This window comes from Bombina bombina, chromosome 11, assembly GCF_027579735.1.
Source record: "Bombina bombina isolate aBomBom1 chromosome 11, aBomBom1.pri, whole genome shotgun sequence".
In the NCBI taxonomy this organism is placed as follows: domain Eukaryota; kingdom Metazoa; phylum Chordata; class Amphibia; order Anura; family Bombinatoridae; genus Bombina; species Bombina bombina.
The window spans coordinates 49,868,555-49,884,246 of NC_069509.1; the positions used below are offsets into that span (position 1 = coordinate 49,868,555).

A 15,692-nucleotide genomic window follows, 5' to 3' on the forward strand; every position below is an offset into this window, starting at 1 on the left:
TGTCTCCCTGAGCTGTCAGTACCCCTGGTCTCCCTGTGCACGGGCAGTGTCTCCCTGAGCTGTCTGTACCCCTGGTCTCCCTGCGCACGGGCAGTGTCTCCCTGAGCTGTCAGTACCCCTGGTCTCCCTGTGCACGGGCAGTGTCTCCCTGAGCTGTCTATACCCCTGGTCTCCCTGTGCACGGGCAGTGTCTCCCTGAGCTGTCAGTACCCCTGGTCTCCCTGTGCACGGGCAGTGTCTCCCTGAGCTGTCAGTACCCCTGGTCTCCCTGAGCTGTCAGTACCCCTTGTCTCCCTGCGCACGGGCAGTGTCTCCCTGAGCTGTCAGTACCCCTGGTCTCCCTGTGCACGGGCAGTGTCTCCCTGAGCTGTCAGTACCCCTGGTCTCCCTGCGCACGGGCAGTGTCTCCCTGAGCTGTCAGTACCCCTGGTCTCCCTGTGCACGGGCAGTGTCTCCCTGAGCTGTCAGTACCCCTGGTCTCCCTGTGCACGGGCAGTGTCTCCCTGAGCTGTCAGTACCCCTGGTCTCCCTGCGCACGGGCAGTGTCTCCCTGAGCTGTCAGTACCCCTGGTCTCCCTGCGCACGGGCAGTGTCTCCCTGAGCTGTCAGTACCCCTGGTCTCCCTGTGCACGGGCAGTGTCTCCCTGAGCTGTCATTACCCCTGGTCTCCCTGTGCACGGGCAGTGTCTCCCTGAGCTGTCAATACCCCTGGTCTCCCTGAACACGGGCAGTGTCTCCCTGAGCTGTCAGTACCCCCTCGTCTCCCTGCGCACGGGCAGTGTCTCCCTGAGCTGTCAGTACCCCTGGTCTCCCTGCGCACGGGCAGTGTCTCCCTGAGCTGTCAGTACCCCTGGTCTCCCTGCGCACGGGCAGTGTCTCCCTGAGCTGTCAGTACCCCTGGTCTCCCTGCGCACGGGCAGTGTCTCCCTGAGCTGTCAGTACCCCTGGTCTCCCTGTGCACGGGCAGTGTCTCCCTGAGCTGTCAGTACCCCTGGTCTCCCTGCGCACGGGCAGTGTCTCCCTGAGCTGTCAGTACCCCTGGTCTCCCTGCGCATGGGCAGTGTCTCCCTGAGCTGTCAGTACCCCTGGTCTCCCTGTGCACGGGCAGTGTCTCCCTGAGCTGTCTATACCCCTGGTCTCCCTGTGCACGGACAGTGTCTCCCTGAGCTGTCAGTACCCCTGGTCTCCCTGCGCACGGGCAGTGTCTCCCTGAGCTGTCAGTACCCCTGGTCTCCCTGTGCACGGGCAGTGTCTCCCTGAGCTGTCAGTACCCCTGGTCTCCCTGCGCACGGGCAGTGTCTCCCTGAGCTGTCAGTACCCCTGGTCTCCCTGCGCACGGGCAGTGTCTCCCTGAGCTGTCAGTACCCCTGGTCTCCCTGCGCACGGGCAGTGTCTCCCTGAGCTGTCGGTACCCCTGGTCTCCCTGCGCACGGGCAGTGTCTCCCTGAGCTGTCAGTACCCCTGGTCTCCCTGAGCTGTCAGTACCCCTTGTCTCCCTGAGCTGTCAGTACCCCTTGTCTCCCTGCACACCATTGTCTTTATTCTGGGACTTTCTGCGCACTGCCATGTCTTCCCCTGGTTTCTCTGCTTGCTGCCCGCTCAGCCCCAGGTCTCACTGTGTACCTCCAACTGTGCCTTGCTGTCTCTGCACCCTGCATCTCTACCCCTGTTGCCTCTACTGAGTGGTCTTACTGCCCTCTACCATCTCTGCCCCTTGGTCTTGCTGCCCTGTGCCATTTCTTCTCTAATCTGTCTTTACCCTTCCCTCTGTACCTTTATGCTTTTTCATTAACTCTTCTTCCTTGCTATTTCCTTGATTTTCTCTTCGCTGCCATCTTTGCCAGTTGCCACTAATATTCCTGTACCTTACTGCCTTGCTCTCTCAATTCCCCTGATCATGTTCCCTGACTGACAAACGAGTCAGAGTAGACAGAACTGTAAAGTCAAGCTCCCTCCGTAATCTGCCATATCTGTGATGTGTCTGTGTTTTTCCATAGTTTTCTTTAACAGTAAACCCTCAGTTCATTTATAGCTGCCCCTTATTCTTCTTATCAGAGGAGATAACAGCCATTTAAATGGCAGCGTCCATTAGAGACTAAAATATTTAATAAACCAATGCGATTTTAAAAATAATTCTCCGTATTATTCACAGGCTAATCTTTGTTTTAAGCACATCATTCTATCTAACATTTGTTTTAATGTCATTTTTATTACACCGCTTATGATGTGCCAGTAAATGCTGCTAAATCTTATTTGTAAAACTTTGTATAAGTATATTAATTCCCTCCACAAGTATGTACGAGCTGGCATAAACGGGGTTAAAGGCCCCTAACTTCAGCTGTGTTTGTGCAGAGTGTGAAGGTTTGGCGTCATCCTGTTCAGGACTAGGAGTCTAATCTCCTTTCTATCTCCCTCTTCCCTTCTCCCTGTGGCTGCTGAATATTTTATCCCATCGGAGGCCGCGTTAATGGAAGGAGAATCTTACTGTACATCAGCCATTAAAAGCAGCCCTAGGAGGCATTGCCATGGCCCTATCTCAAGTGCCCGCTGCGCGCCAGAGGCAGGGAGGCGCCCTGGGGGCTAAGGCAAGAGATCAGCACCTCAAGTGCACCCTCTGGAGAGGTGAAGTGAGTGCACAAATGGAATCTCAAGCCAAACAGGTTAGCGAGCCCTGCTTGTCTGGGAGAAGAACGCTCGTGCACACCCTCTAATACACGTGCCTTTTATATCTTAAACATCAAATTTCCTTTTTATTTTTTTATAAAGTAATCATGGTAATGTTTCTAGCAAAATGATACATGGAGAAATAAACTACGGTCATCCATTACAGCATTTTATTTTCATATTCATTGCAAACTTAGCATTGCACCCACCTTCACTTGGAGTAGCGGCACATTAAAACTCCTCAGCTGCTAGCTACGTGCGTATGCTGTTCCTAATTGGTTCTCCTGCTGTGCCTTGCAGATCTGTGAGCAGAACTTGACTTAAATGGCTCACCTGTTTTTGGAAATATAATTTATTTTTTTTATTTGCTTGAAAGTGGCTACATATAGGGGCCTATTTATGTAAGTGCGAGCGGACATGAGACGATGTAGCGTATTATGTCCGCAGCACATCGATAAATGCCGACAGCATTTATCATTGCACAAGCAGTTCTGGTGCAATGTCGCCCCCTGCAGATTCACGGCCAATCGGCAGCTAGCAGGGGGTGTCAATCAATTCGATCGGGTTGATTTCTGTCTGGGGCCTCAGAGCAGGCGGACAAGTTTTGGAGCAGCGTTCTTTAGACCACTGCTTCATAACTTCTGTTTCCGGCGAGCCAAACAGGGAGCATCAAGCGCCATACGGAGCTTTATAAATCGGCCCCTAAAACTGTTTATTTTGTTGTTTGAAACCAACAGGAAGCACCGGTCAGTGTTGTATAGAAGCTCATTGGCTAATGAGGACAACCACAGGTGTTGAGCCAATAACAAGAGACATATGTGTGTAGCCACCCACCAGCAGCTAGCTGCTCCTGAGCCTACCTAGGTATTTTTTTTAACAAAGGATACCAAGAGAATGAAGTCAATTTGATAATATAATTACATTGAAAACTCTTTTTTAAAACTGCATGCCCTATCTGAGCCATGAGTGTTTAATTTGACTTTCATGTAGGTCTTAATATTTAATTAAAAGTCCAATTTATAAGTATTTAGTTGAAATATTTTTTATTAATGTTTCACATCAAAAACATCGTAATATTACAACATGTATCAGTTCAATTGCATAGTATCTCTCATCCACACTAGGATGAAAGGAAAAATAAACAATACACGTTGATCATTGCATTTTCTCCTTCCTTTCTATTTCCTCCCACTTCCCCTTTTCTATTCCCCCCCCCCCCCCCAACAATAAACTTTTTATAACTGAATAAAACTTTCAACTGTGAACCTTTCCTATCGAGCAGTGTCGTTATTGTTAGGAAAATCTTTAAAGCATGTTCCTCCAGACAAATAAAAGCGTGAACTATCTGTTAAGATGTTTAGCTTAAAAGTATCATCCTTATGTGGAAGTAATTGTAACAGGTGTCCCCGACCCCCTCTATTTATTTAGAATCCAAGAGGACCAAATTTTAAGAAAGTTTTCTGAAGTACCTTGCATCCAAGCTGCTGCTTCAGACATATGATATATGTCTTCAATTTTATCCAGTACCTCACTCCACTCTGGGGCCCCCACCTTCCATTTCCTGGCTATACAAATTCTAGTAGCTGTGCATGCTATATTAACCCATTTGTTATTGGAGTGATTTAACTTGTCTAGGTGAATGTGTAATAAGGCCTTCGCGGGTGGGAGTATGAAAGAGTCATCTAGAACTCTCTTAAATAATTGTGTAAGATTGTCCCATATAGGTCGTATTTTTGGGCACCCCCACCACATGTGTTGATAAGTACCTAGCTCTGCGCAGCCCCTATAGCACAACCTATTATTCTGAGGCGTATAATGTGACGTTTTTAATGGCGTCAAGTACCATCTGTGTGCCGTTTTAATCGAATTTTCCACCAGATCTGCCCCTATTAGACCTTTGCCCAGCTCTGAAAAAACTTGTCTCCATTCTACCTCACTCAGGGTTAAGCCTAAGTCTTGTTCCCATTTGTTATGCAACAGCGGCTGTGTTATGTTTTTCGCTTCTTGAATCGCCAGATATAAGCGTGAGATCATTTTTTTGTTTCTACCAGGTGACAATGTGATGTGTTCCAGAGTAGAGACCGGAGAACCCGCCACACCTTGTCTATATTTGTTAATAGCATGTGAGAGTTGGAGGTACAAGTACCAATGTAAAGTATGTGGACTTACTTTATCTCTTAGTTGTATGTATGTCAGCATTTTCCCTCTGTCCAAGTAATCTGCCACCCTGTATAATCCCTTGTTTTCCCATTTAGTTATTTGTTTATGGAAATCTGTTGGTAGTAGTGCCCTTATTGGTATTATAGTAGTTCGCGGGGAGAGTAGATTCAGTTTATTAGTTAAGAATCTCCATATGGCCTTGGATTCTTCTGTAATTTTTAGTGTTACTAATCTATGACTATGTGTGTTAGGCGAGTTGCAAAGAATGTCTCCTGGGGTATTTAGTCCTCCTATATCCGTCTCGATATTAGGCCATGTGATTCCTCTGCAATCCTTATTTAGTAATGCACATTGCGCTAATCTGGCTGCTTGATAGTAGTCCCTAAGATTAGGGACCCCGACACCCCCTAATTGTTTGTGAGTTTTTAACACTTGGGCAGCTATTCTGGCAGTTTTATGTCCCCTTATGAATCTAATGAGTTCTGCTTGCATCTCCTCCAGTTCCCTCAATGGGATCTTAATAGGTAAAGCTCTGAATAGATACAATAGCCTTGGCAGGATGTTCATTTTTATTATAGCCAATCTTCCTAGCCAAGAGAAATTCCCTTTTTTCCATTTGGTTAAGTCTTTCCTAATACTTTTATATATTCGGTTATAGTTTACCTTATGTAGTGTATCTATTGTGTCTGTAATATTGATACCCAAATATTTGATAGATTTACTAGCCCATACAAAATCGAAGTTAGCTTCTATCAATTTGCGAGTGTGCATTGGTAATGATAAAGGGAGTGCTTCGCATTTATCAGAGTTTATCTTAAAACCCGATATCTTGGAGAAATCCTCTAATAGGTGGTATAGGTTGGGCAACGATATCATAGGTTTCGTAATCGAAAGTAGGATATCATCTGCGAATAATGATAATTTATATTCACCTTTCTGCAACTTGACCCCATGAATGTCTTCAGAGTTGCGTATGCATGCTGCTAAGGGTTCTACACACAAAGCAAACAGCAGTGGAGAAAGTGGGCATCCTTGTCGGGTGCCATTTAAAATATTTATAGATCTAGACTGGTATCCTGCTGCTCTAATAGTTGCTACTGGTTGGGAGTAAATATTCTTGATCGCCTCTATGAATTTGTTACCAAACCCCAAGTGCTCTAACACCGCCCCCATATAGAGCCAATCAACTCTATCAAACGCCTTCTCCGCATCCAGGGATAGAAGCAGAGAAGGCGTTTCTGTATCTTTCAAATAGTCTACCAAGGCTACTGTGCGTCTAATGTTATCCGGTGCTTCCCGGTCTTTAATAAACCCCACCTGATCGGGGTGTATCAGTGATGGTAAATGATGCTTAAGCCTGTTAGCCAAAATTTTAGTGAAGATTTTCACATCTTGGTTGATCAGTGAGATTGGCCTGTAACTCTGTGTCAACTTGGGATTTTTCCCAGGCTTAGGGATTACAATTATTTTAGCCTGAAGTAGTTCTGGGGGAATTGGCGTACCATTTAATATGTCATTGCAGAACTTGTGGAGATGGGTGATCAACTCATTTTTAAATAATTTATAATACTCTCCTGGGAACCCGTCAGGACCTGCCGCTTTACCTATTTTAAGATCTTTAATTGCGGTCGCTATTTCGATTAATGTGATCTCTGCCTCTAGGGCTTTCGCGTCAACATCCTCTAATTTAGGTAACTTTGCTAACTCTAAAATCTGTTCTCTAAGTTTTAACGTCAAGGGAGAGTGGCAAACCTTCCTCCCATCGTAAAGGGCTTCATAATATTTAGCAAATTCTTCCACAATTTCTTGCGGGTGGGATGTCAACGTGCCATCTATTTTTTGTATCTATGTTATTGCAAAGGATTTTGTTTTGTCTCTTAATCGATTAGCTAAAAATCTATCAGGTTTGTTGGCGTATAAAAAGTAAAATGTTTTCAGTCTATTTATGGCTCTCATGGAGTTGTCGGCTAAAATTTTAGACAGCTCTTTTCTTTTAGTATTTAACGTGTTTAGGGTTGATTGCGATAGTGTAGTTTGGTGTAACTTTTCTAGTTGTTCTATTTCTTGTTGTAAGGAGCTCACCACTGCTTTAGTTCTCTTCAGATATAGAGCTTTCTCTTTTATGAGTAAGCCCCTGATGTACGGTTTATGAGCCGCCCACCCCATTACCGGTTTGATTGATGGGTCTACATTAAATCTCCAGTATTCTTTAAGGCTATTTAGAATGTTAGTTTGGATGTCAGGGTGTTTTAGTAATGTAGGGTCAAACGTCCATGACTTCTGTCTGTTTAAATCTACCAATCCTGTTAATTGTATCTGTATTATAGAGTGGTCTGACCAAACTGACGCATGAATGGACGAAGAGATCAGGTTAGGGAGTAGAATTTGGCTTATATAAATATAATCCAATTTTGTATATATTTTGTGAGCTGGCGAGTAATATATATGATCAGTAGTTTGGCCATAAAGTGCTGTCCAGGAGTCTATTATATTATGAGACTCAAGTTCTTCTCTAATCAATTTAGTTATCGAGTTTAGTCTACGTTGTTTGTTTGTAAGTTTGATTGTATTGGTGTCTCGTAATATTTTTAAGTTCACGTTAAAATCTCCTGCCACAATCATTAATGTTTGTGACCACTGTGTAAGCATGTGTGAAAGCTTATTAAAGAAATCGTGTTGCTGTTCGTTAGGTGCATAGATGTTGCATAATGTTATTTGTGTGCCCTGAATGGTTCCTCTTAGAATGAGATATCTACCCTCCTTATCTCTAATCACCTCGTCTTTAGTGAATTGTAGTGAGTTATGTAGCAGTATCGAAACCCCCCTCTTTTTTGCATCTGTGGTGGAGTGAAAATGTTGCAGGAAATGCTTATCCCAATATTTGGGAGATTGATTATTAGTAAAATGCGTCTCTTGTAAAAAAAATTATTTTGGCTTTCATGTTATTATATTGGGTAAGTGCAGTCTTCCTCTTAACATTGGTGTTTAGACCTCTAACATTGTGTGATATTATATGTAGTTTAGGGTCCATCTAAGAGATCCTTTTTACGCCTCCCCCCCCCCCTTCTCTCATACCTGTATAGTGTTCCTTTACCGGATTCTGTATGTACCTTGCTCCCTTCAGGCCAGCTTTAGGATGGAGAAACTTTCTCGACCACTGCTCGATAGTACTTAAAATAAGGAAAGACAAAAACCAAACATTAAACAAGAACATAACATGAAATAAATAAAACATACTGTGTCTTCTGTCTAATTGGAGTGACACAATAATCCAACTGAGTGTGCATTTTTGAGTACAAAATTCAACATTTGGAGATCCATAAATTTGGAGATCCATAATTAACTAAACAATACCCCTAGTCTCTAAGCAACCTACCCTTGACTGCTAAAGACCTATAAAATGCATAGTAAGTTAGAATGATCTGTACAGCTGATTATCCATTAGCCTTTGTTAACTAACAATGAGATCTGTTGTAACCCTCTACATTTTAACTTGAGTTCACTTTGCTTTACGTCCTAAAGATAAATTCTTCCTAAGCTATAAGACTCTCTCTCAATCAAAATCAACCCTGTGAGATCTTGGACAGAGCGCTCAAATGTCCAGTATAGGGTCATGGGTCTAGATGGAGTTCCTCTTTTTTGGTAGGAGGGCAAAGTTTAGAATGTTTTAATCAGATGCCTCAGATGATTCTTTGTATCATGAGAGACTTTCATGGTCTCTGTTTCTTTTTAGGGACCTTCGTCCAGCGTCCATTTTGAATCGTTCCTTTTGGGAGTTGTGATCGGTTTTTGGGGTTGTCTTGGCGGTTGTCTGGGAGCTCTGGACACTCTAATTTGAGCCGCTGACATAAATCTGGGATGTCTCGCTTCTCTTTGATGGTGAAGGTATTACCTTCATGAAGTATATGTAGTGCGAAGGGGAATCCCCATCTGTATGTGGTCTGATTTTTCCTTAGCAATTGTGTTAATGGACGTAGGGCAAATCTTTTTTGCAGAGTTGTAATACAAAGGTCCTGATAAAATTGTATAATAGAACCCTGGAATTTAAAAGTAGGGTTTTTCCGTGCTGCCGTCATAATTTCCTCCTTTTCTGGGAAGCGGAAAAGCTTGACTATCACATCTCTCGGGGGATCAGAGTCTTTAGGTTTTGCCCTCAGAGCTCTGTGAGCCCTTTCCATCTGGAATGCCCCTTCCGTGGGGGAGCCCGTGATTGCTTGGAATAGTTGAAGTAGATAGTCACGAAGGTTTGCTGTCACTATTGTTTCTGGAATCCCTTTTAAACGTATGTTGCACCTACGGCTCCTGTTTTCCAGGTCTTCTAGTTTGTCATTAATGTCCGCTATTTCTTGCTGTTGGGCAGCTAATTGTTGGTTGACATTTGTGATATCTTCTTCCATAGTTTCCTCTTTTTCTTCTAATGTTTCCAGTCTAGTCCCTAATTTGGAGATATCTTGCTTAATCTCAGTGAGGCTGGAGGTGACAGTGTTCTGAAGGATGTCCATCTTTTCCTACATTTTGTCAAATATGGAGGCTATATCTTGCTTGGAGACAAGATTCTTTAAGTCCCTTTTAGTAATTGACATATTACAGTCCCCATGAGAACTTGTTTCTTTGTCCTCATCCATGTCTATTAGTTTATCTCCCTTTTGGGGTTTAAAAAAAATGCTGGCTGCTGCAGGTTTATTTACAGTTCCCAATTTGCTCTGTCTTCTTACAGACATGTTAACTTGTAGAGGTTGGAGCAGGATAAATCTGTACTCCTATATATGAAAGTGTGTAACTAGAGTCTGTGATAGTGAGAGTATCAGCCCAGTTGTTTTGGCGCTAAAATGCTCTTCTAAACCTTCACAACAGTATATATATATATATATAAGAAAGGGAGCTTACTGATTTATACGTTGCTTGTCTGTAGTAAATTACTTTTCCTGTAGTATTGTTTTTTCCAGTCAGCCCAATATGGCATGCGATAGGCTGTGTATAGCCGTGTATAAGTTTTACTGAGTCCGTGACTTTTTATTCCCCTACAGCAGCATGTGTTTAAAATGTGGTTTAAATCCTTTGCTACATAAGAGCATCTCTTAGGGCTGTCAAGGATATATGTTGTAGTTTACATTGTAAGTGTTGCCCCTCAAGTTTATTAAGTTGCCTCCGTATGCATCTCAGAACATCTTCCCACGTGGCAGCTAGACTAACATGGCGTGTGAGCGTGACCGGCTTCTTCCCTCACCGTGCTATTGCCTCTAGTAATAGTCTGCACATACTCCCCCTCTTACCGGATTGTGGTCTGGCCGAACAACTTTAGTTACCCTGGGCTCCCCGGTCATACGCCTTTGCAGATCCGCAGTCTGCCTTTCTGGGTTGTTTCCTGTGCCGCCATTGACCGGGAGACCTCCGATGTTGCACTGCTTAGTCGGCTTTCTATTTAGGCAAATGCAGCTCAGTTGTCGCTGCCCGAACAGTGTGGGGACAATCCTCAAGCTTTTTAGGGGTCCTCTCAGGATCTGCACATATTGGATCTCCTCCTAAAGCTTTGGTCGCACACTGAGCAGCCGGATTATGCGTCCACCATTAAGCTCGGTTAGGCACCGCCTCCAATTTATAAGTATTTAAAGGGACAGTCAAGTCAAAATGAAACTTCCATGATTCAGATAGAGCACACAATTTTAAACAACTTTCTAATTCACTTCCATTATATAAATATGCACAGTATTTTATATGCACACTTTCTGAGACACCAGCACTTACTGAGCATGTGCAAGATTCCCAGAGTATACTTATAGGCATTATGTGATTGGCTGATTCCTGTCACATGATGCAGATGCATTAGGTAGGAAAATGTAACAAACTTTGACATTTGTCAGAAAAAAATCCACTACTCATTTGAAATGTAAACTAAGTGGTTTTGCATGGTCTCTTTAATATTATTTATTTTTATCTTGATTGTTTATTATGCTATTCTCCTGCCAGGCATTATTTTTATTTTTTTTATACTGCATTGGTCACAGTTCTTTCTGACACTGAAATACAGAGGAGCCCCTAAGCATATAAGAAAGACTGGTATCTCATAATTTCCCAGTAAATTCACACTGATCAGCTGGCGCCTAAACGTGGCTCGTCCTGAGTGAGTAGTATTTTATAAAGGGACATTTTAAACTCCCTTTGCTTATATAGAGCATACCATTTTAAACAAAGTTCAATTTATTATTTGCTTTGTTTTCTTGATATCCTTTGTTGAAGAAGGTTCATAGGGGCTCAGGAGCGTGCGCCTGTCCTTAAAGAGACATTTTAACCTTTTGTTCAATTGGTATCCTTTGTTGAAAAACATATCTAGGTAGGCTCAGAAGCTGGGAGTTAGCTGCTGATTGGTGGCTGCACAAATATGCCTCTTGTCATTGGCATTGCTGCTCCTTCAATAAAGGATGCCAAGGGAATGGAAGGGAAATTGATAATAGAAGTAAATTGGAAAGTTGTTTAAAATTTTATGCTGCATCTGAATCCTGAAAGAAAACATTTGTCCCTTTAAAATCTCAAGGCATAAAACCCAGTCGAGTAAAAAAATAACTTTCCTGATTTAGATAGGGCATGTAATTTTAAACAACTTTACAACTTACTTTTATTACCAGTTTTGCTTTTTTCTCTTGGTATTCTTAGTTGAAAGCTAAACCTAGGAGGTTCATATGCTAATTTCTTAGACCTTGAAGGGCGCCTCTAATCTGAAAGCATTTTTACAGTTGTCACCACTAGAGGGCGTTAGTTCATGTGTTTCACATAGATAACAGTGAGCTCAGGCACGTGAAGCTCCTAGGAGTCAGCACTGATTGGCTAAAAATGCAAGTCTGTCAAAAGAACTGAAATAAGGGTGCAGTCTGCAGAGGCTTAGTTACAAGGTAATTACAGAGGTAAAACGTATATTAATATAAAAGTGTTGGTTGTGCAAAACTGGGGAATGGTAAATAAATTGATTATCTATCTTTTTAAACAACAAAAATTCTGGTGTTTACTGTCCCTTTAATACATAATGCTTCTTTATGTGCAATATATTTTCATTATTTATTTTGCCCCCTTTGTGTGTAATTTTAGCTCTTAACATTCTGGATTTTCTAATTCTCTGAACTAGAAATGCACCTGCTGACTTCCCAAGCCAAACCCTGCTATATATCTGTCCCTAAATAACAACTGCAAAACAAATTGATTATACTAACTTTATTACTATGACTAACCTTGTTGTCTGCAGACAGATTCCCAGATTTGCTCCTTCAAAAAAATGGTGGGTGCGGTTTGGCTATTGAAAGACATTTGCAGTTAATGTGATGTTAATTTGTTTTCAAAAGATTTGACTTAGCTGATTTTTTTATTCTTTATCCAGACAACATAAATATCTTGTAATCACAAGGTGTGTACTGTCCCCTTTAAATGTCCCTTTAATGCTTGTTTGTTTTTCCTTGAATTAACTCATTGTCCAGCGCTGATATTCTGCACACGATGCATGTGGCATCATAACCCATCTCCTATGTTCTCATTGTTCTAGGTACTCGCACCATGGATTCCCTTCGCAATAAGTACTCTCTATCGGAGAGGCTGATACGCACCATTTCCTCTATTCGTTCTCTTCCTGGTGACAGTGTGGAGTCTTTGATTCGCCGGGTGAGGTTGTTTGCACTTTTTATGTGTGTAGAAGTAAAGGGACATTTTAATTTAGTGATAATTAAAGGGACATGAAACTCCAGTTTTTCTGTTTCATGGTTCACAAAGAGCATACAATTTTAAACTACTTTCCAATTTACTTCTATTATAAAATGTGCTTCATTCAAGGATACCAAGAGAATGAAGCAAATTTGATAATCAAAGTAAATTGGAAAGTTGTTTAATATTGCATGTTTTTCTTCTGACTATTGCTTTCCTTTGAGTCAGGCATATTGTAGTGCACTGAGCCGCCGTGCAAAGCAATGAGAGCGCCACCTATGGTTTTGTCTCAACTTTAAAGGGACAGTCTAGTCAAAATTAAACTTTCATGATTCAGATAGAGCAGCAACATTCTAATTTACTGCTATTATTAATTTTTCTTTATTTGAAAAACCAAGAATGTGAGCTTAGGAGCTGGCCCATTTTTGGTTCAGCACCTGGGTAGCCACCAATCGGCAAGCGTTACCCAGGTGCTGAATCAAAAATGATCTGGCTCCTAAGCTTACAATCAAATAAAGATATCAAGAGAAGGAAGAAACATTGATAATATGAGCAACTTGCTACTCTATCTGAATCATGAAAGTTTCATTTTGACTGGACTGTCCCTTTAAAATAGAAACTCAAAAGCAGCCATAAACAATACATAAAAAAAATGGCTGTGTTCCAATAGAACTTCATTTATAGGCACTGAATTTAAGTTTTATAAAAGGTTCACGTCACAAAATATTATTATTTTGAATGTTGTTTTTTAAGTGTTTAAAATGTAAAACAAATACATTTTTATTTAAGTAATTATTTTTTGTTTCTTGGTATGGACATAAGTTTGTCAATGAATATCAAAATTCATGTTTGTAAGGATTGCTCTGTTTAAAGGGATGTGAAACCCAAACATTTTCTTTTCCGATTCGGACAGAACATACAGTTTTAAAAAAGTTTCCAATTTACTTCTATTATCAAATTTGCTTCGTTCCCATGATATTCTGTGCTGAAGAGATACCTAGGTAGCATCTGGATCACTACCTGACAGGGAATAGTGCTGCCCTCTAGTGTTCTTGCAAAACTGCTGCCTATAGTGCTCTAGAATGGGCCGGCTCCTAAGCTTATGTTCCGACTTTTTAAAAAAAAGATACCAAGAGAATTTAGAAAAAATGATAATAGAAGTAAATTAGAAATTTGTTTAAAGTCACATGCTCTCTCAGAATCATGAAATATATTTTTTGGGTTTTATATCCCCTTTAAGCCAGTTTTGAAAAGCTACAGCTGTTTGGTATAATTTCTTAAAGGGGCATTAAACTAAGATGAGATAGTAAACACCTTGAAATGTTTATATAAAATATTTAGTTAGTTCTGAAATATAAATTCATTATTTTGCTTCCTTTTCATGTAATTTTTGTTTTCTTCCTAATTGGAAAGAGTCCACAGCTGCATTCATTACTTTTGGGAAATAAGAACCTGGCCACCAGGAGGAGGCAAAGACACCCCAGCCAAAGGCTTAAATACCCCCCACTCCCCTCATCCCCCAGTCATTCTTTGCTTTTCGTCTCAGGAGGTTGGCAGAGAATTGTCAGAATTTGTTTTGCCTCTTATGGAGGGTACTACACTTCGCAATGGGACAGGAGTTTTAAGTAGCCCTATAAGCTTCTCAGTGAGGGCCTGGGTGAAAGTCAGAGTCCGGAGATGCAGGGAGAGTTCTATTTTGCGACACCATCCCGACTCATATTAACAGCTCCTACAGCAATCGGCATTGACGAGCTTCGCAGACTGCTTTTTCTCTCAAGTCCATGTCGGGAGCGATGCTACGACCTGTCACACTTGAAGGGCCGTGTTCCTGTTCCACGGCATAGATTCTGGTAAGATCGTCGGGGGTCACAGTGTGGCGCCTTTTATCTTTATAGAATCAAGGGTTAATATCTCCTTAGGGGGATTATTGAACAGGGGGGAATACTAATCTTATATGTTTATTTGATTTTATGCTGCTTTATGTGTGAGATGTTATGGGCTCATAGGCTGTTATGGAATATACAGGTTTCACTTTCACTTTGAGAGCCATGCAGCTTACAAGCTTGGCGCTTTCTCTCATATCAGGGACGGTCCTGCATTGTGCACTGTGATTAATTCCCTCTTTCCTGACCGGGCGTCTATCAGAGAGGAGTCATAAATCTCTGTATTGTATGGGTCATAGGAGGTGGTGAGTGCCCCAGCCATAGGTGTATAAGATGCAGTTGTTTGAGTAAAATAAGATGTTTTATTTCTCTAGTTCTCCGGTTATTGCACCAGTGATGGAGGATTATGTTACTTTAGAGGGCACTCCCTCTATTCCTAAAGAGTAATTCCTGTTTATATGTTGAGGAGGCCCTAGTTCCCCCTCTCAATTATGTTCCATATGCCTTGATAATGTGATAATATCAAACATGTTTGATACCACAGAGCAGTCCGCCTCTGAGGAGCTGTCGTCCAGTGAGGTGTGTGTACCCTACATTGTTATCTCTCTACACATGCAGTTTTCCCGTAGCATTGCGGATCCTCCATCTGGAGGGGGCCTTTTTTCTCCAGACGTTACTGCGCAGTTCAGATGGCGGTGTCTGCGGCCTTAATGCTTTACCTCGCCCTGCTAAGCACAAGCGAAAGGTTACACATTGCTCTCCTTCCCAGAGTACATCAAATAATTTTGGGATTTAACTGATAGGGTTATCCGAGGATGAAGTTCTTTCTGAGGCTTCAGAGTATGAACTTTCTGGGTCGGAGTCTGCTGCCTCTCAACCTCCAGCTGCGGAGGAACCAGACTTTAGTTTTAGGAATTTGCGCTTCTTCTAAAGGAAGTTTTTGGCGAATTCAGGGGTTCCAGAGGTCATATTGCCTGATGAACCTTTATTTCCTAAATTGAATAGAGTTTGAGGACAGGGTGGTGCCTTCCCTTCCCTTCTCCTGTTGTCTCGGGTATTCCACCTTGGACTGTACAGTTCCCTGCGGGTGCGACTGTCCCTGAGTGTTGTGCCTTTTCGTTGTACGCCTTCACGTGTTACTCAGACATGTTTTTTCAGTTATTGAACGACCCTATCCTTATCGGATACGGGAATACTCAGTCTGCTCTTCAAATGGCGCACCTCATTAGACATGTGGAGATGATGTAATCTCCTGATTGTCCATGTATTGAGATCTTTTCCAGCTCCGTTTGGCATGTCCTG

General features: G+C 42.2%; 1 protein-coding gene across 1 annotated transcript in view; it reads left to right on the plus strand.

Annotated features, from left to right (window-relative positions):
- Positions 1–15,692, plus strand: part of ASB8 (ankyrin repeat and SOCS box containing 8) — a 39,731-nt gene that overhangs the window by 13,691 nt on the left and 10,348 nt on the right. Inside the window, exon 2 of the mRNA XM_053694108.1 lies at positions 12,353–12,468. Within this exon, the coding sequence (XP_053550083.1) occupies positions 12,364–12,468 (105 nt within the window). The 5' untranslated portion in view covers positions 12,353–12,363. The remainder of the gene's footprint in view (positions 1–12,352; positions 12,469–15,692) is intronic.